Source organism: Ammodytes marinus (genome assembly GCF_949987685.1).
Source record: "Ammodytes marinus genome assembly, chromosome: 23".
Taxonomy (NCBI): Eukaryota; Metazoa; Chordata; class Actinopteri; order Uranoscopiformes; family Ammodytidae; genus Ammodytes; species Ammodytes marinus.
Window position 1 is genome coordinate 10,930,857 of NC_137227.1, and position 27,525 is coordinate 10,958,381.

Genomic DNA, 27,525 nt, shown 5'->3' on the forward strand with positions numbered 1-27,525 from the left:
TTAGATTTAATCTCAGTCAGGGGGCCAAACACTGATGTCACTGTTGACTTTTATACAACCGGGGCCAAGGCAACATCTCTCCGGTGTGAGATTTCACTTGGTGCACACACACACACACACACACACACACACACACACACACACACACACACACACACGCGCAGTGCAAAAGTGTATCAGTGACATGTACTCTTTCTAACTCCAAGGAAAAATATGGCGAGAGCTCCAAAACATCCCTTCCTTTCATCGCTCATCATTTCATCACACATGCTCGCCACACACTCCCTCTCCATCATCATATCTCTCCCCGATAAGACTCTCATAGCTCAAGCAGAAATCCTCCCCACTGGATTTCTCAACTGCAAATTAAACTGACTTCTAGGGTCATCTGGCCTGCATGCTACTTTGCGGTGCAGCACACTGAACAGCGCTGAGAGGAATGCCTCATTGACCATACAAATCTAACCATATGCAACCTGCCTATGGTGATTTGAGCTAGGTGGTGTTTGCATGGCCTTGGTATTTTCACTTCGGCAAAGGGAGTTTTAATGGCGTTCAAATCTGGAGGGTTTTTCAGGGTTCAGATTAGCTCGCTGTTTGTTTTGACAGGCCAGTCAGAAGCAATTGTCTCCAACCGCAATATGTATGTGATAAGTGTGTGTTCGTATGTGTGTGTGTGTGTGTGTGTGTGTGTGTGTGTGTGTGTGTGTGTGTGTGAGTGGTCATTTACAGCCTTTTCTGAACCCAAGGATCTTTGTGGCTTAGTTAAAAACCATGCAAGCAAGGCCATTGGCTGCCGCACTGTTAGCTACAGTGAAGATGATTTAAAAGTGTAAAATGAAAGCCACACCCATGTATATTTTTTACGTCAACAGTGGAATCAATGACATGTGCTATAGAGGCAGAGGTTGTTGCTTATAGTGAGGTGGGTTACACTCGCATATAGAATTGTCACTCGACCCTGCAGTCCCCCCCCTCACGTTAACCATAACAGCTTTATTGGGCGATAATATGTCAATGTTGTGTTTTCAGCTTGTTTAACGGACTCCCCGAGGACAAAAACTAGCTGTTAATGCAACTTCCTGTAGTTTGAGGGGGTTTAGCGCACACTGACGGTTGTGCAGGTCAGCGGCCCTCTCACGGGGCTGACGCACACTCCAGAGTCCATGGTTCCACGGTTTGGATCCCTCTGGAAGGAGAATTAATAAACTGTTGCAACACTGGAGGAGGTTTACAAAGGCAGATCATTGGTAGAAGTTGGGGTTATGTTTATGTTGTGGCCATTGTTAAATTGGACCAGATAAAACTGGTTGAAAACCTATTGGGCATCGTGTCACATCAAATTCAAACTGGTTTATATCCATTTTGGGGCCACTACCCAATGCAGTTTAGCATTGTTTGCGTTAGTGTTACATCTGTATAATGCAAAATTACAAAAAAATTTGTGAGTTTATATGTTATAAAAAATATGATATACAGTAACAAGTAAATATCCACTTTACACACCCTAGATTGGGGAGGGAAAAAATATATGAAGCCTGACAAAGAAGAGTGACAAAGTGATGGTAATCTCATACGTGTTATTATAAAGACTTTCCCCCATAATTTTCAAAGTACAGCTATTTCTACAAGAATTATGAAATATTGAGGTTTTCAATCAGAGGAAGCTGGTGTCACATTTTCTATATACAATAAATGTCCTTGAAGATAACGTCTCAATATGTTCACCAGTGAGCACTGCAACACACACACACACACACACACACACACACACACACACACACACACACACACACACACACACACACACACACACACACACACACATTATGGGTGGTGATTATGCTTTAGGGAAATACACTTTAACAACCTCTGCCATTCTGTGGTTCTCCTTGAACCGGTGGAGCCGCTGAAAGGCGAGCCGGGATTGTGTTTTTCTCCGCACCGTTCCCCTCCCTCGGTCTCATGTTCCTCACTGCAAAAAAAAAAAAATGGCTCTAGAAAAAAAAACAAAAGACACAGCATTTGGTACAGCCTTGGTCTGAATCCCCCCCCCCTTTTTTTTGGCAGATGGGATATTGAACTCAGACTGGCTCTTGCCCCTGGGGATGGGGACGGGGATGGGGCAGCTTATGGTAATGGAGTGTAATTAGGAAAGCTAGCCTCTTGCTCTCTTGAATTGTTTCTTTCTTCCTCCCCAGTTATGTGGCTAAAGTGTAACTAAAGCTAGTTACGGCTCTCCTGAAGGGTTTTTTGGGGGTTACAGGTTTTGAATGCATCTTGATAGACCAGAGTATCAGCATAGCAGGATGTTTGCAGAAGCACAATAATTTGTAGCTACTTATATGCTTTTTCTCCGAAGTAACTATTGTAGAATAACTGAGTAGATCATCAAAATAACAAGTATTTCATAGTAAGTAAGTCAGTTGAACATCAATTAAGAAGCCCTGTAAAAAGTTTTGAAGACTGTTGGAATTCAGTGTGGGTCCGAGGAGTATAGGCTTACACTGGTGGTTTTGATATACTGAGAAACATATAGCCTTGTTTCACACTTTTTACCCTGAAAATGTGGCATGGTGGTGTGACCTCTTTTATATACAGTCTATGGGTATGACCAAACAAAACAGAGAACTAAAAGACACTGCACTGGAGTTATAGAAAGTCCCAGCTCTCTGAGATTTTGAAAGGAATTTTCTCATGCTGCCTTCACTGTACTCGCGTAAATCTCATTTTAAGAAGTCGACCATGTATTTTTCTTGTTCAGATTACAGTTATAATTTCATATTAATTCACATAGCATATTAAAAGTTTATCAGTGCCATCAATAGCTGTATACTATTACATTCAGGATATATTCAATGCTCCTCGTTTTAGGCAATTTTTTTGACAACTCTACAACATATGTAATAAAACAAACCAATTTACATATAAAGGGGGAAAAATCCCTGTGCTTATCCATGCTTTTATGTTAAAGTTAATCAAATGTTGTTGTTTTTCTAAATCAAATTCATTTCAAATCCAATAGTCGGTTCATGTTGAAGTGATAAAACCATAGGCTAGGCAGGGAATGGCCCTTTTGCCGATGTTCTTTAAATGCAGCATAAGTATCCATGCAGGCAGTTTGCGGGAGAGAGAGAGAGCGAGCGGGATAGAGAGACCTCGGGAGGAACAGAGGGGAGGAGGGAAGAAGGGGAAGAAAGGAGGAGGAGGAGGAGGAGGAGTAAAAGGATCCGGAGAAAAAGTTTGAAACGAAAAGAAAGACGTTCCAGTGGCCTCGCTAGCAAAGGAATAAGTGGAGGGTTGAGACTGAAGGCACAAGCGACTTTTTAGTCTCTGTGTGTGCGTGGACTTTACTGGTGCCACTGGGCGCGCGCCTGCTCAGACTGTGTCGGGTTAGATGAGCTTGACTTCACCATGAGGAGCGACCCGATTCTGTTCACTTCCAGCAGGGGTGAGTGAGAGGCTCAACTCGGGGCTTTCTTTTCTCCGGACCACGAACATCACTGTCACCGTTTTACATACACAGAATATCCCAATAGGCAATAAAAAGCGTTTACGGTGACTTTATTACGCTCATTCTCACAAAAACAAGCGTACATAAGTCTGGTCCTTCTGGAGCTACAGTTCACAAGTCATACTGCGTTTGCTAGTTATGCTAGTCGATAACGGTTCTGGTTTGGTTCTCCTGCAGTCTATTCATTTAAATTATGCGTATGCTATAGCATTCATTGCATACAGGCTTGGCTATATTGTATTTTGAATATTTTAGCCTTTACTGTAGACTGTTTATTTATATGTTCTGCTTCCGCCAAACGTAGGCTTTTATTCGAATGCCAAACTTTGTTACAGTTAATTAGTGACGGTGTGCTTGTATCAGCTTTTGTAGTGGTGCGTCGTTCACTGCACGCGCGCATTCCTGCACGTTGGCACGCGCGCACAACTACTGCACACGCGCTGATGAAAATCATACACCTGGAAGGCTACAAAGTTTTGGAGTACACTTTACTCCCAGGTGATGTTTTGTCAAAGTTGTGTTCATGAAACGCAATTTTAGAAAATCTGAAGAGTTATTGGTGAATATAGTCTATCGGAAGAAAAATAAAAAGTTTCAGAAGAGTGGGCTAATGTTTTTAAAATGTAGGCCAGTTTCTCTGACATAACGGGAGGGGATGAGGGGGAGACCGTTGGCTCTTGTCAGTGCCATTAGGGGTTGTGGGTTGGTTGTCAAGTGTCTATGATGTAGAATGAACTCCATGCCCAAACTCCATTCAATCATCTTGCAATGTGGCTTTACTTAATGCAGAAAATGCACGCCTCATAAACGTGAAGCGAGACCTTTTTTTTTTATTTTTTTGTCTGAAGGAGTTAAGACCTTGACCCCTTTCTTTATGAGCTGTGCACTCCGTGTTACCCACTTAAAATGATTGAATTGAAACTTTTTGGGGCTCAGTTCAGCCCGCTTTATTTCTGCTACCTACCACTGTGGAATTTGGTGGAGTGATCACAGGATTGACATGAGAGCTCCATAAACTTGCAGGCCTCTTTTGTAGAGCAGCTTCTTTGTTGAATAGTTCCAGAGAAGATATTTCAGGTAGGAATTTCAGTGCAAATAATATTTAAAAATGGCAGCATCTTTTGACAGAATGGATGATGAAACAATGGAGCAAGATTCCCCTTGTGTTTTCCCCCCTCTCTCCTTACTCTTCAGGTTGTCATAACCTTGCATCCTGACATAGTCCCTTATGACTTTTAGTGCAATAGATCTCTTGACGCACATAGCCGGTGCTTACGTCAGCATTTTAGGTATTATTTAATTGTTTTAGCTTTGTGACATAGACCACTGTTACGTATCTTAATTCCTTGTTTTCTTGCATTGTGACCTTAAGTCTGGTTTTCATTAGCTCATTGTTGCAAGATGTCAGATCCAGATACAACACTCATGTATTATCTTGCATGTTTCACTGAAAAATAAAACAAGGGAATCTGTATTGTTCTTAAAATGGCTGTCAATTATAGTGCTGAGAAACTCATTCTGACCACCATTTTTGTATTGGATTATAGTTAGGCTTACTTAAAGGTGAATTCAGCGATTTTAGGGAATGCTTATTGTCAAAATCACTTTTTGTTAAAATCCGTGAACATCTTCGCACGATTGCCCTACCTGTCCATACCGTGTGAGCGTTAAAAGAAAATCTGGTGTTAAAACACAGCCTAGGCTCTGTAAACTGGTATGTAAACAAAGGGTATATAAACAAAGGGGGCCCACCGTAACTAGCAACTGGATATTTTTCAGCACACACAGTACCGACAGGTAGTGGATTGTGAGGAGAGATTCACTGATTTTGACTAAAGTGATAATGCAACAAACATTTCCCTGAATTGCTGACGCCACCTTTAAATAATAATGGGATAAAAAACATTGGTTACCATATAACACCATATGTCTATCACTAATGGTAAGGGTCTTTTATCTTAGTCCATCAACCTCACGTCTATATTAGTAAAATAATAGTTAGTTGATTTCCATCCGCTCAGATTGTTTTCTATCAGATTTTCTAGCCCGGCTAAAGCTGCCAATCTCAAGTCAGACACAGTTCAGGTCAACATTGGGGTAACACCACCACACTGCAGACAGAGGTTTGCTAACGCAATCCTGGAATGACAACACAAATGCTCCATATCTCTTAACGTCTCCTGCTCCAATAGAGTCCTACAATAACAGGAGCACTGCTAGCAGCTGCAGGGTATCAGGTCGCCCGGGCAGCGCTCCTCTGCCCGGCATTTGCTGAGGTTCTGACAGACGGCCATTGTGTGGAGAGGTTGGAATCACATCTCGGCGGCACACGAGAATGTAGCGGTTTGTGTTTTGGTTTTGGATTTGCATGAGGGATTAACCGATGTGAGTTTAAGATGACCAATATGAAGGCATGTAATAAAGAGGCTGACTTTTTTGTGAGGCTGATTTTTTTTAATTTTTTTTCAACATATCAAAATTAGCATTTTTAGTATAAATATAAGCTTTTATTTTTCTATTCTCTCTCATCAGTTCTTCTTCCTTATTGTTGCTATTGGTTGCTGCAGCCAGCCCATCAAAGTTATAAGGCAGAGCAACCAGCCAATCACTGACCAGCGCGATAATGTATAAAGAAAAAATTACCAAAGCATTAAGTAAACTGAACTTTAAGACCAATGAAACGTTTTTTAAAACTTTTTCAGGATAGAGAAAATGCAGTCTATAAACCTTGCAAAATACTTATCAAATACAGCATAGCATGTACTACTGTATAGCATGAGGGGAATCAACAGGACGGGAGTTGTAGTAATTCTTGTAATTTTTCCAGGATTAGGATGGAAAGGGACATTTTTTGTGGGAGTCTGATGGGCACAAGAGTGAAAATGTAATACTAGCCTAGTAGACCCAAGTTGGATCTCCTACCACTGAGATGGTTTGCAGTTTGTCATTGGTGTCAAAGTTCCCCAAACAAACCTGAAGATGATCTCAGCAAGTTTCATTTTGAAAGGAACTGGTTGGGTTCCTAACTTTGGCTGTTACAGAAGCCAGTGAATCTGAACCGTCATAAGGCCAATTGGTCCATTGGATCCAGACTCAAGGATCACTTTCATCAAGTCCTTGTTCAAGAGCTCCCCCCCTACTTAAGGGGTGCCGTGTTTTGGGGTCAGAAACGAACCAGTGTTTAAGTGTTTATTACCATTTATTACTGCAGCTTTCCTCACGGAGAGCCTGAGTCGGCGAGCAATTCATTGGGGTGGGTTTGATGTGGGCAGACTGGGTGCATGGTGTCACCGTTCTGGTCTGTTTGGTTCTGCTTTAGATTTTGGGGCCCCCGGTGATGATGGAAGTTTGAAAGCTTTCATGTGTCCAACGTGCGAGGCCAGCCCCTCCTTTTAGGGACCGAGGTGGGCTCCCTGAAGTGGAGTGGAGGGATGTGGAGAAATGAGTTTGTAATCTCTCCCTCCTTCCCTTGTCAGTAAACTGGCAGGCGGGAACACAGACTTTAATTTCGGGACCGACTAATCACAGCCCCCGTGGCCCTTCCCCACTGTGTCCATACCCATCTGGAAAAACACAGTTAGAAGGATGGGGATCTCCAGCATAAGATCCTGGTGCGATTGCCAAATAGGACAGACCTTCAGATTTTAACATCGTCAACCAAGCATGTACCTTTGGACTCCTGCCTCAGAATGTAAAAACCCACAGTTTAACATAGTCCTATTTAGTCTTCTTGGCATTGATGGTTACCGTGATAATTTGGGTCCATTAAGAGCGGATCATTTCCTGATGAGCCTCACCAGGCGTCTTTAATAGGCTTAGTGTTTGTAATAGGATGAGCCTTGTTAGCTCGTTACGCTGTCTTGTCTGTCTTGGACAAAGCTTTTTTGGGATTACATGACCCCAAACTGCATTGTTGGCCCACCATAATGGGGTGTACTGGCCAAAGAAGCTGGGGGTTATGTGGAGTATGTTTGGGGTTAACTAAGGAATGTTAGCAGGTACCGACAACAACAAGGAAAGGAGAAATTGCTGAGGAATTGCTTAGGAAAAACGGTTGCTCCTGTTAGCGTGTGATAAATTTCATCATATTCCGATGTGTGTCTGTGGAGTCCTGACTTGTTTTTGACCTTTTGTCACTTAATTCCATCACACACATGCTCATATGGGTGTGTTCGGTGCTGAGGTTGCACGGCGGTCTGGTACTGTAAGTGGAATAGATGGCTTGGTGGAGCAGCCAATCACAGTCAGCATCCTTTGAGCTCCTAAAGATAAGACGCTATTTGCATTGGAGCAGAAGTGTTCACATCAATGCAACGCTTCCACACTTTGTAATAATTCCAGGCTCATATCTGGGTTGGGCTCTTATGTCATCATCAGCGGATAAACAAACAAACTCACAATGGCTTTGTTCCGTTGGGTTTTTGCAACTTCCGTAACCTCTGCTAATGAGAACCTTGTGTACAATGTTGACACTCGTTTCTCACACCCAAAGCAGCTAACAGTTCCCAGTCCAATCAAGGAAAACCACAGAGCACCGCCATTCCCACCAGAAGATCGAAGACCAAAGTTGTAGCCTCTATTCCTTCTTTCCCGTTACCCCATTCTCCCTTTCCCTGGGCCTGTGGTTTTCAGTTGAGCACCCTCTAATTATCTGTTTTAAAAGAGATACCAAAGGGAGCATCATCTCTCTCTCTCTCTCGTGTCCCCTCAAACATTTCGGACAAGCCCATATCTTCTGTAAACCTCTGTCAGCACTGCCCTATCCCTCCATCTTCAAATCAGGGTGCCGCAGATGCGTATTTGCGGTCAAGGCAACATCTGCTGGTATGGGTAAACCACCTGTACAGTTCGATAGCAATCAGCCCCGGCTCTGTGATCTGTGATGGCTTGGCATGTCCAATGGAACGAGGAAAAACACACAAACCTCATAATTACAGAGCAGAGACATGGGGAGAGCGAGAGAGAGAGAGACAGAGAGAGAGGGAGGGAGGGAGGGAGACAGCTTGTCTTTCATCATAAACTAATGCAGCAATTCACCCCGTCCTCTCATCTGTTCAGAACTCTCCCTCTTTCGCTTGGTGTCGGTCCAAGTTTGAAGCTTCACAAACCGTTTATTAAATGTTTATGACTGGTAAGCTGGTGAGCTTTTCCACAGCAGTGCTGCAGACCCAATGCACTAGTACATAAAATAAATTAAATAAATCAAATTTGCTGTGAATACCCTTCAACACCCTACATAAGCAATATTAGCTGTTTTCCATTCTCCTGTCAAGTGAATACCTAATAGGTTGTGAAAACTAAAATGGGAGTAACTCAATTTTTCCCAGCTCAAAGTTTGGTAATTGAAGCAGGGGCAGGGGGGGACTAAAGAGTTGTCATGCATGTTGTTCAGTCTTGAAAAGCAGACTGGATGCATTGATTTGATCTCATGATCATGATCATTTCAGTCAATTCATTTATCAATTAACTGACTCCATGAAGCTCAATTTAGCTGCCTTAGATATTTATTACTTCCAATTTCTACTTTTTCTGGGCAGTTTGAAGGACTTCTTGTTCATGGAAGTTTTTACAACAGAGGTTCAAAGATTAATATTAACCTTGGAAGGAGCACCTGAGAAAGATCCATCCATTACATGATGAAAGAAATCACAATATCATCACATCCTCACATTCGAAAAGCTGGAACATGTCAACATTTGGCCTTTTTCCTCAATTTATTAAGTGAAACAATTAATAGATTTGAACAATTGTTGCTGATTCAGCTATGTTAAATCGTTGCTGGATTATCAACTCAATTTCCAGTAGTAAGGATAAGGAAGTATTGTGTTTTTCAGCTGATATTCATAAATTTGGACCATAGTTGAACACATACTACTTTTTATGGAAGCCCTCCTATTGTGTACGTTTGTGTGTGGATGCCCTTGTAATCACGTGTCTGGTGTGTTTTGGTGGCACAATGGAGGCTGTGTAACCATGACGATGCCAAACCATAAAGCAACCTCAATTGACATAAACACCACCATCTTACTGTAAGACTCAACCAACCGTGCAATTAAGTTTCCTAGTCCCACAGAAAGCGCTCACCCAAGATGATTGTGTGGTTGACTCATTAAATGCTATGGGCTCCTTATGCATCTGTTGGCTGTGCCAGCAGTCTGTTACGCCCGCGGGTGGGGACTATCACCTGAAACAGAGAAGCACACCAGGTGCTACAGCTCGGAAACAGAATACGTACGTATATTTACCTGGTCATTCTATTTCGACAAATTAAGTTTCCCCAACAGATTAAAGGTTGAGTCAGCCATAATTGTGGAGAAAGCTTGTTGTCAAAATCACTTTTTTTTTTCAAAATAAGTGAATGTATCCTCATGATCCGCTACCTGTACTGTGTGTGTGTGCAGAAAAAAAATCAAGTGTTAATACACAGCCTAGGAACACCAGATTTTTCTTCATCCCACACACAGTACGGACAGGTAGTGGATCGTGAGGAGATATTCACAGATTTTTGACAAAAAAGCGATTTTGACAACAAGTGTTCCCCAGAATCGCTGACTCCACCTTTAAATGTCCGTTATATGGATTGGCGTGAAATAAAGATGACAAGCCATCTGCTTGTCCTTCTTCAGATGTGGATTTGAAGTTCTGTAACTTTACTGTCACAAATTATGTAATAATGTCCCCTTATTATATTCCGTAAATAACTACCGGAATAGGTCATTTAATCACACACTCAGTGTTGATCAGAAATCTAGACGATTTCCTGCTCTGACCATATTTGCTTGGCTTTTAATATATTTAAAAAAAAAGAATCCCTTTTTAGATGTTTTACTACTTTAGTGCTCATGGCAGTGTCAATGCTAATACTTGTCATTGGTTGTTTACATGTTGTGGTGTTCGGGTGGAGGCTGTATGACGTAAGAAGCACATTGATGGTTCAGTATTTTATTTTGATTTCTGTTTTATGTATAGCATATGGTTTGAGTTGTTGCCACCAGGGTTTCCCATCATGCTTTGGGTGATGTCATCAGAAAGTGTGGATGCACTGAAGTTGTGGGCTACATTTCAACCTTGTTCACATTTTGGAGAATTTGCAGCATGAAGCTAACGTTGCTAAAACATACCAGTCCCTTTTTGAAAAGACAATGATCAGCTGGATTATCTTTCATAATGAATACAATTTGTAAAAGTAAAAATGGACATGATTATTAGATAAACTGCTATGACTTCAAGAGATTTGGTCAAATTGACTTCAGCAGTGTGGGCATCATCTCTGTCTATTCCAATTTTTTATGATATGTATGTTATGATACTGGGTGCCATGTTTTTAGCAAAATGTGTCATTGCCATGTCTACCAATGACAGCCCTATAAACTAAACACGCAAAATTGCATATGAAAATGAAAGGGGATATTTTCTCACCGTGCTGCCAGAGCATTTTTTTCCGTAAAGTATACTTATTAAGTATTCGAAAATTGACGCTATTTGACTTTTGGCACGTGAGTTTGTATTGCCGGCCAAGACCCAAGAGACCTTCATGGTGTCTCTCAAACCCTCACTTATCTGAGTAAAGTGACTGAGAGAGCCCACAGTGATGAAGAGTGGCACGGCTTTATGATGATCGCGGCTTGTAATTAGCAGGATACATTTTCTCAAGGGTTGAACCAAAGTGAGAGGAGCCGGATTCACTTTAATGATGTGTGAGTGACTGTAGAACCACTGATATTTGATGCTGAGCTTATGACGCACAGTATTTTAAAGCCGTGTGTGTGTGTGTGTGTGTGTGTGTGTGTGTGTGTGTGTGTGTGTGTGTGTGTGTGTGTGTGTGTGTGTGTGTGTGTGTGTGTGTGTGTGTGTGTGTGTGTGTGTGTGTGTGTGTGTGTGTGTGTGTGTGTGTGTGTGTGTGTGTGTGTGTGTGTGTGTGTGTGTGTGTGTGTGTGTGTGTGTGTGTGTGTGTGTGTGTGTGTGTGTGTGTGTGTGTGTGTGTGCACGTGAAGGCAGATCCTTGTCCAATAGCCAGACTAAACACATCCTCGGAAGTGTTAAAGATGCTGTTTTGTAACAAGAAACAGACACCTGAAACACGCACACGCGCACACACATAGAGACAGAGTGGGATATTACCATCTGTCAGTGTGATGTCAATCATAACAGCTGTATTCTGGGAAGAGAGGGCAGAAAACCCTCCTCCTTCGAACCTGGCTAAGCATTTTTTTTTCTTCACGCCTAAGGGTCTCAAGTTCTCTCTAAAAACCCAAACATGACCCTGTTGCCTTGCGCAAAACACACACCTCACCCAGGAAAACTCCGGGAAGTGTGAATAGATCACGGTGAAAACATCTCACTGACATGTCTAGGTGTTTTTAGTGGGTTTGTGCTTGTGTGCGTAGGTGTGTAGGTGTAGGGATTTATTGTTTTCTTTGGAACGAGCTCCTATCAGTTGTCAGGCACACCGGGGTGTTGACACAGCAAATGTGGTTAGAGGCAAATTATACCTCTAAGAATACCTCTCGTGTGAATCTAATTGGAAGTGTGTGCGTGACACATGTCTGCAAATATCAGATATCTCACTAGATGTGTTTCATTTTGGGGAAAAATTGATTAATGAATGATTATTTATTTCCCTCCCTCCCTCATAGTTCACTGACAATATAACCATGACCTCATAATCCGCTACCTGTCCATACTGTCTGTGTACTAGAAAGAAAATCCAGTGTTAATACACAGCCTAGGCTCTGTAAATGGGCATGTTGCTAGCAACAGTGGGCCACTTTGTTTACATACCAGTTTACAGAGCAACGTTTTCTTTTCAGCGCTAACACAGTCCGTAGGAGATATTCACTGATTTTGACAAACAGAGATTTTGTCAACAAACATTCTCCAGAATAGCTGACTACACCTTCAATTGCCCAGCCCTACAATAACATGTGCATACATTTTCCTGTACAATGGAGCTGGATAAGAGGATTGTCAAGGTGAGGGAAACCGATAAAGGACATAGAATTGGAAGGGGGAAGTAGATTGACAGACAGAGAAAGGCAAACGGAGAGAGAGACATGAGTGGGTTTTTGAAGAAAGGGCGTGGGTGGTTTGTTTGCACGACGAGGTACTTTTCTGCTTGCCCTCGGGCCTTGTTCGAGGGTGGTCCTTCTCGCTCCGTGCCACTTCATTTTCCCTTGCTGGAGAGCTCGCTTTAAGTTTTAATGACACAAACACACACGCTCCACACACAGGGTTCGCTCTCTGACCACCCCAGTAGAGGTAAAGTATTGCACAGGTTGCATAAGCTCTATGAAACACTAAATGGAGCAGTTAAGAGAGCTTGGCTGTTGTCAGTGTTCTATAAAACCAGGCGCAATGTGAGTGGTCCAGGGTGTGTGTGTGTGTGTGTGTGTGTGTGTGTGTGTGTGTGTAGATATTAGTTTTTCTCCCTTTTAAACAGACACTGATAGATTTGTTGACAACTTGACATGACCGATGATGCATCTGTCTGAAGTTGAACCTGGAGTGAAGTTTGAAGACTCTTCCAAAGCAGTGTGGATGTGATGCTCTGAGTGCTCCAATCATAGAGACGAGGGTGTTAGATGAATATATTTTGAAGCTATAGTACTACTTATTCCTTTTCTTTCGTGCTCACTTGTGGTGTGACTTCTTCCCCCTGTATTCTATCTCTACTGTCTTTTGGTCTCATTCTCCATCAAGCCCTCTGTTCTTTTTATCTCCCTCTCTACTCCACTGAGCTCGGCACTACCTTCTCCCCTTGGCTGCCTCACCTCTATCTGTATCTTGCTTTTTTCACTCTTACCACCACTTGCTCTCTCTCTCTCTCCTGTAGGATAATCGGATTATGTGAGGAATGTGTGAAAGTGGCTGTGTGTGTGTGTGTATCCAGCCTCAGAGCCGCTGTCCTAATGCCAAACCTCTCCTGCACAGGCCATGAAAATGAATTACGGTCCGCAGTGGAAAACCTATTCCAAAGTCTCGGTGGAGAATTTGTCGTCATGACACCGGGATACTCTGTTGAAAAGTTTATGGATCAATCTCCCCCCGTGGTTTGCCAGCGAGCCACCTGTTGTTGCTTAAGGGCAGATACCTGTGTGAGAGGCGCAGTGAATTATGATTGGATCTGCTATTTTGATGTTTTCTTTTGAAGGAGATGTACCTGGCCGAGAACATCCCGTCCCTGCTGAGGAGACTTATTGGTCCATTCTAATCCCTAACCCGGGTCCAACATGTGGCGTGGATGCAGGGCTGGGTAGTTTTGGACTGAATTTCAGCCCACATGTTTACTGAGAACAATTTGATACGATGATTTGAGGTACAGAGTTGAAGCCCTCCTTTCTGAGCAGCAAGCAACTGCCTGTTGAAGTGTCCTTGAGCAAGACCCTATACAAGCGCCAAGTTATTTTCCCTGACCTCTGAACTGTCTTTGGGGAAGCAACAAATGCCACACAGCGACACTAATGAAGTGTGATGCAGAGTAAAGCTGCAAAGGAAAACGGAGCTCAGTCTTATTTTATGCATCCGTGGCGGTGATAGCCCAAGGCAGGAGGCAATACGTTTTCGGGTTGTCTATCTTTCCGTACTTACAGTATATCTGTCTGGCCATTCCGGCAATATCTTGTAAAATTTGGAAAGAACTCTGACTTTCATAAGAGGATGAACTGATTACACTTTGGAAGTCAAAGGTCAGTGTGACCTCATTTAAGTCAACGCAATATCTTAAGAACGCTTTGAGGGATTTTTCTTCAATGGAATTGCTTTTGAAGGTCATGTAACCTTGGAGGTGACAGCGATTTCACACATTGTCAGGTTGCTGTCACCATATTGTAGTGTCTTCGGTGCTTTACCTTCTTTAAAGCATTTCCTGTACACCACTGTACTTTCAACATTCAGCAACTGATGACTCGCCAAGGCATATAACTGCTAATCAGTAGTTTTGCTTTTACCTGCGTTCACATAAGTTAGATAAATCCCAATAAAGGTATCATCATTACCTCCACTTGCCCCCTTCAATGTCCTCACCTCTAGTAAAAACTTACAGGAAACTTGTGTTTTACCACAACCTGCCAGGACCCCCATACCAGCACTAGAGAGGTGCTTATCACCCGAGATCCTCTGTATTGCTGTGCAGAGCGTGTCAGCTCCGAATCACTGCTCTCAACTCAACGCCATGCCACCCATATCACAACAAGCTCTCAGATATGAACGTACACACACACACACACACACACACACACACACACACACACACACACACACACACACACACACACACACACACACCTCAGCTTCTTGCTATGTTTGGTTTACCCCTGTTGTTTTGCTCTGGGTCGAGGGAGGGCTTGTATTGTCCAGCAGCAGCTGTAATTCCGCCGGGATATGTCCGTCAGGTGGGTTGCCAGGTTTGTCCCTGCTAAGCGAGCCTTGGGCCTACACTTCTTCTAGCTCCACCTGGCTGCCCACTTATCTCTTATATAACCGTGTTTTAGCTTTTGTTATCTATCTACTATCTGCTTTATGTTGGATCACAGGGAAAATTGCTTCAAGTAACATATACAGTGCATTGGGTTTGAAGCTTTGGTACAGTCTGAGTTCAGTGTATGGGTTTCATTAAGTAGAACGCTTGTTGACAAAATCACTTATTGTTAAAATCAGTTAACCGCTACCTGTCCGTACTGTGTGTTCGCGCTGAAAGAAAAAAAAATCCAGTGTCATTACACAGCCTAGTCTGGTATGTAAACAAACGGTCTTTAAACAAAGGGGTTCCACCGTAGTTAGCAACAAACCTGTTAACAGAGCTTAGGCTGTGTATTAAGACTGGACATCCCCCCCCCCCCCCAGCACAAAAGGTGTACGGACAGGTAGTGGATCGTGAGGAGATATTCACTGATTTTGACAAAGTGATTTTAACAACAAGCATTCTCCAGAATCACTGACTCCACCTTTTAATACTTCAACAACTGTTTGATCATTTGACCTTTGTAGCCATTTAGCTGTAGCCATTTTACTATGTCTCTCCAGCAGTTCCACAGTTATCAGTTGATGTTGTGTCTATTGTGTTATAGATGTAATACAGCTTCGAGTGTCTGAAATCACTAAATATGCATTTTGTGTGTTTTTTGTGTTCTCTGCAGCGATGGAGGAGCTGGTGTGTGAGCTCCGGCTGTTCCTGGACCTGCTGGACAGGGAGTACCTGAGTGCCGGGGTTCGAGAGAGGAAGTTACACCTGTCCAACATCCTCCATAGAGTGCTCTCAGATAAAGGTGAGATCACTATCCACATACACACAAGCCTTTAGAGGAGTTATCTGTAGTTTACATAACCACATACCTGACATAGAAAACACCGGAGCAATGACTCAAATCTCCATAACTGATAACTGTGTGTCAAGTGTTGACTATATTGAAATATCTCATGAAGGCTTCGAGGGATTTTCTTCAAAGTGTGCACAAATGTCGACTCAAAGATGAACTCAATAGATGTTGGAGGTCAAAGGTCACTGCAATCTCACATATAGTCAGGTGGTAGTGACCATATGGTATGTGACCTAGGAGCATTGCCTACCAACACTGTACTGTGCTTTCACTGTTCCCTGTATTTTTACTTCATGTTGCATTGGTACATTCTGATACTAAAAAAGATATGTTGCATTTTGAATGTCTTTTTCTCACACTTTCTCCTCCTTCATAGAGCCTTCATTCAAGTCAGAGATCCACAATGGCCTGCCGGCACCACCACAGATGCCCCTCCCTGCGATCCCTCACCCCTGGCTGGTAAGACTTCTATTCTGACCCCATGACCTTTAACCTTACAGTGCAGTTAATGCATCAAAATCACTGCAGAGGAGTAACATTTGCCGATTTCCTGCACGCTTTTGCTACTTGATAGTTTCTGATACTGGGTGATGCAGACATGTTCAGATCAATCCCCCAGAAATTCAGTAACTAGCCCCAAAGCAAACAATACGTACAAGGCATTGGCCATGAGTTGGAATCAAAACTCACCCCAGAGCCTTTTCAGTCACGTGAGAGTCCGACATAGTTCCGCAGTGGAACGTGGAAGCCATGTGCGATGTGTTTGAGTTTTTCTTTTAACAGCCTCTTTTTAAGCGGTGGGAAGGCTAGTCCTGGCCTCAATATGTTTTCCTGTCTCACAAAGCGCCTTGCATCATCCTGACAGTCACTGAGGACTGCAATATCTCTGCTATAGCAAGTGTGTGTGTGTGTGTCTGTGTGTGTGTATGTGATACGATGAGCGTGCATGTGTAAAGAGACCAAGTGTGAGGAATAAGAGGGAGTGTGTGTGCGTCGTTAGTATTGCAACAGATGCCTCTGATGGAAAGCAGGTGGCTACAGGGCTCCCAAAGCCTTTCAAACATAACAATAAGCCACAACACCTTGTTCTACATCCTCACACACACACACACACACACACACACACACACACACACACACACACACATGAAAATACACTCAGGCACAAGGCCTTACGAAGCAGTTTGTAATTAGAACCAGTCCACAGCCTCTCAGCCTTCTCTTGTGACCCCAGTGTGTGTCTGGAAATCACAGCCGAGGCTTTCCCGGAAAACTAGACGAGCGAGGAGGAGTGATGTCTCTCCACTGTTTGTCTCCCCCTCCTTGTGTTCCTGTCTTTGTTACAACTTTTGTAGACTTGGATTTGTTGAGTGAATTTTGCCAACAGAATCAAACATCGATGTGATAAAATCAGTTTTCAAACATTCTCACACTCCAATTTCCACTCTAATGTGCAGTGAAATGTCTGGCTGAGCAGTGCCGGCTGAGGTGAAGAATAAAAAAAGTAGAATATAGCTCATTCTAATGCCTCGATATAGTAATACTGAGAATTAATGGAGTAATGATACATCGCTATTAATCGATATAACGACAGATTGGCAAAATATCGAACCGTATCATTCGAACACCCAAACATCGACACATATTGCCGACTTTAATATACAATTTTATTTTGACAATCTCTCTGCATGTCTGTGTGACACTATTTCCTTTAAAAGAAAGGATTGTTTTTCATTTGAATATCTGGAGGGCTCAGGAATTAAATGATAAATCATATTTTAGTTGTTATTTGTAAGTTGATATAATTGTATTATAATTGTGTTATATGATATGAATCGAGTCAAAGTCACATCGCGGCAGACTTTGTTTGGCAAATATCGTATTGTTGTCCAATTAATCAATTCAATATCGTATTGGGATAAAACCAGCGATTTACCCCCCACCCCCCCACACTTAGAATCAGCTTGGGACAACAACAGTAGAACATACTACGGTAACTGGAAATCTAACCTATACATGTTTTAATAAGATATACAAGTCACATATGTGCAGGTCAAGTACAATACTCAGGGATAGGCCTATATCGAATGGAAACTCAGCTCCTGCCTTCTGTTCTTTTCCAGCTCTCGGTCTCTCTCTGTTGCCTTCTGTCCGCTCTGAAATTACCATTCATCACATATCCACACACACTGACCTCTGGATAAGCTGTCCAGGCAGAGAGAGAGAGAGAGAGAAAAAAATCTGCTCTGCTCCCTCTCTCCACTCGCGCTAAATCCCAGCCTGCGGGAATGGACAGGAAGATAGATGGGTCGAAAGCAAGGGAGAAGGGAGGAGACCGCAGAAAAATGGAGGAGTAAACAGAGTAGGGAGTTACAGAAACAAAAGAGGAGCAAGATTTAGTGTAGAGGAGACACTCTAGGCCCTGCTTAAATCGGGTTTGAGCGCTTGCGTGATGCAGTCCATTCGCTGTAAGGGGAATATTTCATAAAGCACCGGTCATGGGTTACTGTCGGTTTGTAAGTGCAATAAATAGACGAGAGACCTGGTGGAAGAATGGGGAGAGTACGGAGGAGGAAGAGACGGCCTTGGCCACGGTCTGTCTGTGACCCGTCGAGGCTCAGTGCCGAGCCAAACCAACACTCTGCGAGACCGAGAGCCTGTGGCTTCGAGGAGCTACATCAATGCTTTGTCAACTCCAAAGCCTGCGGCATCCATTTTTGATTACTCACTGTTATATAAAGCATAATTAGCATACAATTCCCTTGTGGATTAAAGTTGCAACTGTTAATGTTGTGACAGTGTTGATGCACTGATCGTAATTCACTCAAATGTAAAAAAATGTGTGGATAGAATTGAAGTTGTCATTTACACAATGTTCTGCTCAACACAACAGAGAAAGTAGTTATGAAAATATACGAGCCTCCATGATATGTTTAGTCATGGTAGAATTGTTCTTCAGTTTGTCACACAGACACTTTTTCATCCTGACATGGCTAACATTACCTACTGCATTAATAACAATTCCCTGGCAAAAAATGTGGATATACGTATAAATTGATAAATTACTCATGCAACTATACGTAACTTACCTATTGGCCCAACTTCCAGCTAAATTCAATTTTAGCTGTTCTACAATCAATTATAGTAACAGCATAGTGATGTGTCTGCTAGCTGTGCACCTCACAGTTTCAGTGTAGCCCTCTAGCATGCATTGCTAATACATTCCAAACTCGAAGAATTGGCCTATTTTTCAGTTTCCTACATAGTGAAAATCGGAATTTGTTCAGGTAGATAAATATTTTCACATGACAGTCGGTTGATGTTTAGCTCAAGACATGCCAACACAGCATATCTGTTAGCGGGCGTGATAGTCACATGTTTGACACTTGTTTGCCTCAACACTGGCAACAAGAAACCAAAAAACAAAGAGATGGTGTGTTTGAGATACTATGTAGCTGAGATCACAGACTTGTTTCCCCAAGGACACACTTGTTGTTGACTTCCATACAAACACACACACACACAATTCCTGATGTCATTAAGGATCAGGAGACCCAGCAGGATATCCACTAATCAGATAGACAGCCCTAAGGCCCTATTTTAGTCTTATCAAGCTTCAATCGGTCTGCTTTGAACCACCCTGAGGCTTCCCCTTTGTGTTTGTGTGTGTGTGTTTGTTTTCTTGCATGTGTGAGCATGCTAGTAAAGGGTCATTAGGAAGTCACATCAAAACAAAACCGAAGTCTTATTCTTAGAAGAAATCAAAAAAGAAAAAAGTCTTGACACAAAAACAAACAATCATTATCACTAGAGCTCCTGTTTATGGTAGCCATAATACTTTTCTAAATGCTATTCGTGCTGTTCAAGATCCATTCATGGGTATAGTAGAGCTGTGTATGTGTGTGTTTGGTTGGGTGTGTGTGGGTTGGTTTGTGGGTTTTCTCAGACACATACTGTATTCACTGACAAAAGAGCAGGATCTTCTGAAGTCAGTTTGATCCTCTCCGCACCTCATAAATCACTTGAGTGATCCAAGGAAGGCAATCTCATTACCATTTTACATGCGTTACATGCCACATGCAAATACATAAACATACGAACAAAAAAAAAACATGGTCTGACTCTAATTAGATTGTAATGAAAAAATCCCACCGACATCTTGTAGGACTACAATAATCTCTATTGTAGTCTCTTGTATCTCCCACAATGTATCCTCTTATCTTTGACACGAAATACATTCCTGTCACCAACAAGTTTATACTGCCTCAGCCAGATGAACTTCTTCTGCCCAGCTGGCAAGTAGTTTAATAAGCAAAAGTATAAAATGTATGTTGTGTGCGTGTTTCTATTAAGCTGTCTTGAAGTAAACACATCTGAAACAGCCAGATGGGTAATGGAGCTGCGTCACTGAACTTCCACAAGAAAATAGACAAGAATCTTTCAAAAATTGCTTGGTCGATGGTAACCTTTCATGCTTTAAAGCTCCCATATTATACACTTTTCGGTACTATTATACACCATATTATATGGTCTTAGTGGTCACTAATACGTTTTTCTTTAATTGTTTGCTGAAAAAAACTTTCAGATAATTTATTGTACTATGCTGAAGTTCAGCTAATCTCACAATGGCCTATTTTTTAAAAAGAGCTGCAGCTCCCCTCGTAAATATACAATCTTTGCGCTGCCCCCGCCCCCTGTCCGGAAGCGAAGCCAGATACGCCTCGCCCTCTGTCTGTCAGGGCCGTGGACCAATAAGAAATAGGGGTGTGGGCTGCACAGTGGAAGCTTCTGGCTTTCCAGTTTGTGAGGTCAGAAAAGGGGAAAATTCTGACTGGAGTATATTGGGTGGGGGAGGGGTGGTGGTTTCAGAAAGGGGGATTGTGAGAAAAGGAGAGTGTTATTTTTTTAAATATTTTGGCAGTCTCTAGGCACACTATGGACCCATGGATATGTTAGAACACATTTAAAAAGTGCATTTAGCATAATATGTGACCTTTAATGTATTTATGTGGGAGCGTGACTATTTGACATATACCAGTAGGCTTCAAAGTGCTTGTCGGATCATTGAAGAGCGTCAGAGGCAATTAGGGAGAGACTCTGTTGGAAAGTGTGAGTTTTAATCCCAGTTTTATACAATGAATCGTGTCATGCCCCTTTCCATGAAGACAGGCTTTTTGTACCTCCTTGAGTGCGGTCCTTTGGAAGACTTTTGCCATACAATGTTGTCAGCCTACACTTTGTTTAAACTAGATTGTTTGAAGTTTGGCACAGCCTTAACCCACTTGGTTATTCATGATATAACTTAAGTGCTGTCTGAAATTCTTGCCCTCAATTTTGTGAAAAGGCATATGATGCTAGGTTAAATACAAATTATCAATAGAAAGACCATCCATCAAAATGTCTCCAAAGTCATGCCTTGTCAGCAGACATGCTATCCTGCAATATATAGTTTATAAAATGTTTAAAACCAAATTATTTGTTCAAATGACTTGCTGTGTCTGATCAACAATCCAGAGCCACCAACATATTCACTATGATATAAATCAGGGTAAAGAAGCTTATCTTCACAAACAAGATGCTGCAACCTGCACATATTTGGCATTTTTTTCCATTATTCAAGCGCTAATGCTTCAGACACATCATCAGTTTCATCCTATGGGCTGTGAGCGCTTCTAGGGCAGCTCTGCTAAATAAAAAAGGAGAATGTGGACCAGTCCTCTTGTTGGGACAAATGATTTCCATCTGTGTTGATGTTGGAGAGCTGTGCCACCCCCCAACCAGCCCTCCACCCCTTCCTCCTCTCCTCCCTCATCTTACCCCAAACAGACTCCCCCCTCCCACAAGTTAACCAGCATTCAGAAGTGTGTTCATGTGATGGATGTACTGTATACACACTAGCCGGGTTGCGTTATCCATTGCACTCTGGGTCGGTCCCATTTGGAATTCATTTCTTCCCCCTCTCATTTTGAATCAGACAGCCCCCTTCCCTCCCTAAGCTCTTTCAAGGATAAATGTGTCTCGGCCAAGTTTTGTATTACATAATGTTACTGATACTGTACACAAAGTTTGAACTTTGTAATGCATATGTATCGTTCGCTATCACTTTGGAGAGATCATTTTTCTTTGAACATACCATCTTCTCAGAGCATTTCTTGCCCACTGCAAGTCATTGCCATGTTGGTGGCCTTGGACCAGCAGCTTTGTATTTGGAATAACCTAGGCCTGCTTTATTTTGCCAAACTAAATGTTTTTTTAGCCTGAAGGGGAAACACATTGAAGCAAGTTAATTTGTCACTGCGCTGTGTCAAGCTCCGGATTGCATGTTCAGAAAGATCTGGCTCTCAATCACACAGTTTCAGTTTAATCAGCGCTGCTTTAGAATTGACTTGCCTTTGGAAATTTGTCCATTGGCATGCTCTGGTCTCCATTTGGTCCTGATGAATCTGTTTTCATATTTGACTTAATTCCTCAGCGGGGTTCCCCTACTTTGTGGCTTAGTCAACCACAGCAAAGCATTCAGTGACATCAGCACCCTTGTGTCATTGACTTAAGTCAGGAAATTAGGTTGTTTAACAGATCATATTAAAAGGCGTCACTGGGTTTACCATACAATTGGCAAATTGGAGATTGATTAAGTCCTAACTGAAATGAGCAGTTGGACTACGCTATGTGACACATGCCCACAGCATGGTTAATCGTGAAGGCCAGAACTGTTTCTGGAAAAAGTCCCTGCTGAGAAACTGGGCCACAAATGGAAAACGTATTTCACAACTTTTCCCCCCCCACTCTCCTGCTTTTGAAGGCTTTTTACAATGCCAGGATTTTTTTTCTTGACATATGATGTGATGGAAGTGACTTAATAAAGCACAGAGGGGAGTTGAAGCTATTTCTGCAGTCTGGTACAGAACTAAGGCAGTTTACTGTTATCTAAGCGTGGCTGATAAACATAATGAATTTACTTTACAGATTACCTATGTTTGAGCCCATCTCCAATATCGTTAATTGGAAATGTCTATTTAACTTATGTATTTGTGTAATAATCAGTCCAGAGAACAACAGCATTCTAAGATGTACTATAACTAGCTAAATGTACCAAAGACAAGACACCAACAATCTAAAGCTGAAGGATATCCAAACATTTCAATGTGCGAGAAGTGTGTGCTGAGAAAGCTAGACTCGGCAATGATGGCTAAACCCTTCTCTATCTCCGTTCCCAGCAAACTCTGAGAAGATCTTATCTTTATTTATCTCTTGCTGCCATTTGGGCTGAACGATGGAAAATCGCCAATGATCATTCGAGCAACAGACAGCAGCAGAACAATGAGATGTATTGAGTGAGACGTCACCTAGATTGATTTAAATCCCAGAATCCAGATTTACTGCTTGCTCCACAGATCTGATTCCAGAAAATCCAAATATAAATGGACTGGGTCCGGCTGGAACTGAAGAGAACTGAAGAGCCAGTAGTGTGTAGCTCCAGGCCACATAAGATGCTACTAGCATAACACAAACAAACAAAACTGTTGATATCATGGATATCAGATTGGTGTAAAAGTCGACCAATAAGTAACAAGAAATGTCAGTGCCGAAGCTATGTTTGAGGTGATTTTGGAAATGTTGGATGGCAATTCTATACATTTTTCTTACGGAAACACTTGCACATTTATTTTTTCAACTATAAAATGACCCAATCCGTGCATATATCTTTAATTCTTCTTCGGTTCTTTAATTAATATCCAACATTAAGGGATCATTTCATTCTTCAAGGAAACACCATGTGTAGGCATTTTTGTTTTTGCATTAGTTCATGAATCCCTAAATGGGACTTATTGCTAAGTTATAGTACAAAAAACTTGTTCCATTCCAGATAAGGACCTACTTTATATCACAGGGCTTTTATTCCAGGGCCACCCCACCCTGTCAATGCTTTTCCAAAGTGGTGGACCACAAGCTTTCACTGGCTCCCACCAGCTCCTGCTGACCCATATTTACACCTCATTGTGAGGTGAGAGAAATGCAGGAAACACCCAACCCAATCTCAATCTCCAGTTATTTTTTCAGTACAGCCGGCAAGCTGGCACCTCCGCCAGTAACTGCACTCTGGCGAATGCACCTGTCCCGCAAAATACACACTTAACAGGCCAGCCTGAGGCAGGAAGGAGGGAAAGTAATGGTGGGGAAGTGAAGAATGGAGTTTAAAATGGGAGTTGTGAGAAAGGTTTTGTTTTGTCGGAGGTAACACTAGCATGGGTGGTTCATGTATAAACACAGAGGTGGAACACTTAGATTTTTATCTCAGAGGTTGGCGGGTCTTGAGCTTGGACTTGGCTTTGAGTCCTGCAGAGAGGGGATTTTTTTAGAGATTGTGTGTACAGAGTGTGTGTGTAAGCCTATCTTAGTCTAGTTCATCTATTGTTTTCTTTCACACTTCCTTTCCATACTAGGGTTTTCCATGTTGGAATGGTTTTATGTATACTAGTATGTCATTGTGTTCAGTGTGGAAGAGTGGGCTCTTCTGTAAAGAGTATGTATTGGCAAATCAGCTGACGTCCGGATTGAGTTCCTCTCCCACACAATGAGGCTTTCAGTATTGCTGCTGGACTGCTGCCACTGTTGCACCCACCACAATGTATGCTGTGGTTTGTTATCAAAATATTGGAATATTGATCATCATGATTCATACATACACTGTCGTCAATGTCTTAATGACAGTGTTGATGAATAGCCGACATCATGCAATTTCTTCATCCCATTGGATGCTTCATCAATGGGATTATATCAGGGGGAACACTGACTTGGACTTACAAAGTACATCAATTTTAAAATGGCTATGTTAACCGGAATCGACCTTGAAGACCACTGCATTCCTGTAGTTTACATACTGTCGCCACCAGGTGTTCTAGTTTTCTGTTAGTTAGTTCTCTCAAGGTTATCCCAGGACAAAGGCATGGCCTACTGGATCAACTCGAAGTCTAATTGATAGCTAGCACCATGGTCTTTTAATTTTATTTGCTTTAATCTTTTGCAATCTGGCATCAATTTGCAACTCATTGCTGTAGGTTGACCTCATGCTTAAGCTTTGAAGAATAAATGGGGGAAGGTAATCTGTGCGCACATGGATATCTGGCCACTTAAGTACCACCTGCCCTTTTTAAAAGGTAAATCTAAAGGTTAGACAATAATCATACTTACTGTAAACTTCTCGAAAAACATTGCAAAGGTTTGGGGGTGTGCTTGAACGGCAACCACTGATCTGAAACATTTGGTCAGTCCTTAGTTTATCTAATCATTGACACGAGACTGGAAACACATGTGCTTGAATAGATATGGGTGGTGGTAGCATGGAAATGAGGGGAGAAGCTGGCAATCCCTCCCACCCCCTCAAATAACTACCATCCAGGTGACCTTGAACATGGCACTCAACCTCCAGTTGTACAAGAAGAAGGGCGACCAGAAGCAAATAGTAAAAGACTGTGGTTGCACTGTGCAGCTCCCAGATGTGAATGTGTATAGATGTGAAGCAGGGTGGTGCTGGAAAAGAGCGTAGGCCTCAGCAAAACCCTCCTCAGAATAAACAAAGCTTAAAGCTAACCGTTAAATTTTTTTAACCCTTTCCATTGTTTTATATAAATTTCATTAACAGCAATGGGTCCTTAAAATGGAAATACTTGAGTTTCAGTTAAAAATTCTGTAGAAATTCAAGGATTAACATAAGTACCTTTTTATAGGAGTCTTTAAATGATATCCTCAATATTCTACAACAAAGGAACATCTATACATATTTTGAATAAATAAAATACTAACATTACTAAATGCTTACTTAAAGGCAATCATCACTTCTAATTGTTTCAACCATGGGCAAATTGGCATGGTATACAGCTCTTAAAACTACAATACCGATTAACCTTGGCTATTGTTATTTTGGAAAGAAAGGCAGGGAGAGCTGAAGCAAATGAATTTTTTTTCGCTATTGCAGTTGGCAACAACACACTACACCATGGTTACAAAATTATTCTCAAATTGACCCAGTATCCAAAAGTACACAGTTGGAGTTAGAATTAAATGGCTGAGTAATGTATTTTAAGAATTCTACGTTTACTTCAGCTTCCAATTAGCACAGCGCACAACATCATTTTAAAACTGATACCTTGAGAGTTATTGTTAACCTCAGTCATTATGTTTTTATATACACACAGGTTTGTGCTTTTCTGACATTTTGATAAAGGACCAAATATTTTCAAACTATTTTTTCATCTTTTGACCTGATGATTCTACTTTGATCAAGTCAGGCCTATCCAGGTTTTGGAACTACTCATGAAATGTATCTAAGACCATTAAATTAACAAGAGACTTCTACTAAAAGAGCACAGCCTTTACTTTGTCATTCACCAATACAGTACTAACCCAGCCCCCAGTTAGATTTCAAATCGGTTTCATTCAGCATTGTTCGCCGTCAAATACAATTTAAAGAATTTGTTAGGATTGGCACCAGCTGGAAACATACTGTATGTGCTTTTACATTGGGTCATTTGCCAAGAACCATTGGAAATGCAGTTTTCCTGTTCCAAAGCCGCTCTTAAGGGAGTGGACTTCCTGTGTCCACTCACTTCAACCATTCCAGCATCCCATTGGCACCATGGCAAAAACATTTATTCAAGTTCAGTCCTCCTACGCAGGGCAAAAAAATGAGTCTTGGCATAATTGTTTAGATGTGAGTTTGAGGCCAGAGCTAGAGCAGCAGACAAAACCTCCCACTCCAAGTATCCAAACCAAGGTCAGGACTCCTTTACCACTACCTAATTACACATTATGACTGTGGAATTCTGACATTTCTGATATGCATCCATTCACATGACCTGTACATGCTGCCCTTCTAATGCTAGCAGTGCTTCCTCTAGAAATGTATTCTTGTCAGGGAGGAACAAGTTTCTAGACCATGACAGGGCATGACAACCTTTTTAAAACTCTTTTAAAATTGAATTGCTTTACGACGGTTAGGAGTTCCATAAGGTTTGAAAATATTATGGAGGAGTCGCTGTTTGCAACGTTGCTTGCATTTTTCAATTTTGTTTTAAGTTCTTCTTCTCTTTCACTTTTCAAATTTGACAATAACATTTCTCAAGGAAACACAAGCGGACAGATACAAGATGTTTGGAAAAAATACACACTGTTGGATTCTTCAACCATCCTATTTTTTGTGCCAAGCAGTGCTAGTTCTACCTTACAGTCCTGGACTGTCATTTCAAATTATCTGAAAACACTAACCACATTTTGAAGAAATGCACAATTATTATTGTCATAACTTCCACCTTGAAGGATGATTACAGTGCAATCTTATCTTATCTAATTTGAATTGGATGAAGGAAACTTGTCTGTGAAGATAGAAGCTTGGTGAGCACATTTTTGGGAGATCTATAGAACATTTGAGGCAGATCAGTTTGCCAGCAGCAGAATACAGATCTTTGCGTTTTTATGCAGGGTGTGTTTATGGTCTACAGAGTGTTGCATTGTGAAGGCAGTGAACTCCTGTAAGGTTCAGTGTCTGTGTGTTAGCGTAAGTTCTCTGCTGATCACTTAAGTGATAAGGCCATGCTGTTGTTTCAGGGATTGCAAGCAAAGCTTGTGTATATATATACATATCCATATACAATTGTGTGCACTGCAGCGTGTCCTCATCCAAGTGCCTCTAAGGTTTGA

General features: G+C 41.9%; 1 protein-coding gene across 1 annotated transcript in view; it reads left to right on the forward strand.

Moving 5' to 3' along the window:
• Nucleotides 1-3,285: 3,285 nt before the first annotated feature.
• The window catches only part of afap1 (actin filament associated protein 1), a 55,217-nt gene continuing 30,977 nt past the window's right edge, over nt 3,286-27,525 (forward strand). The window contains exons 1-3 of the mRNA XM_080051899.1: nt 3,286-3,451; nt 15,649-15,777; nt 16,205-16,287. Of these exons, the coding sequence (XP_079908025.1) occupies nt 3,415-3,451; nt 15,649-15,777; nt 16,205-16,287 (249 nt within the window). The 5' untranslated portion in view covers nt 3,286-3,414. The remainder of the gene's footprint in view (nt 3,452-15,648; nt 15,778-16,204; nt 16,288-27,525) is intronic.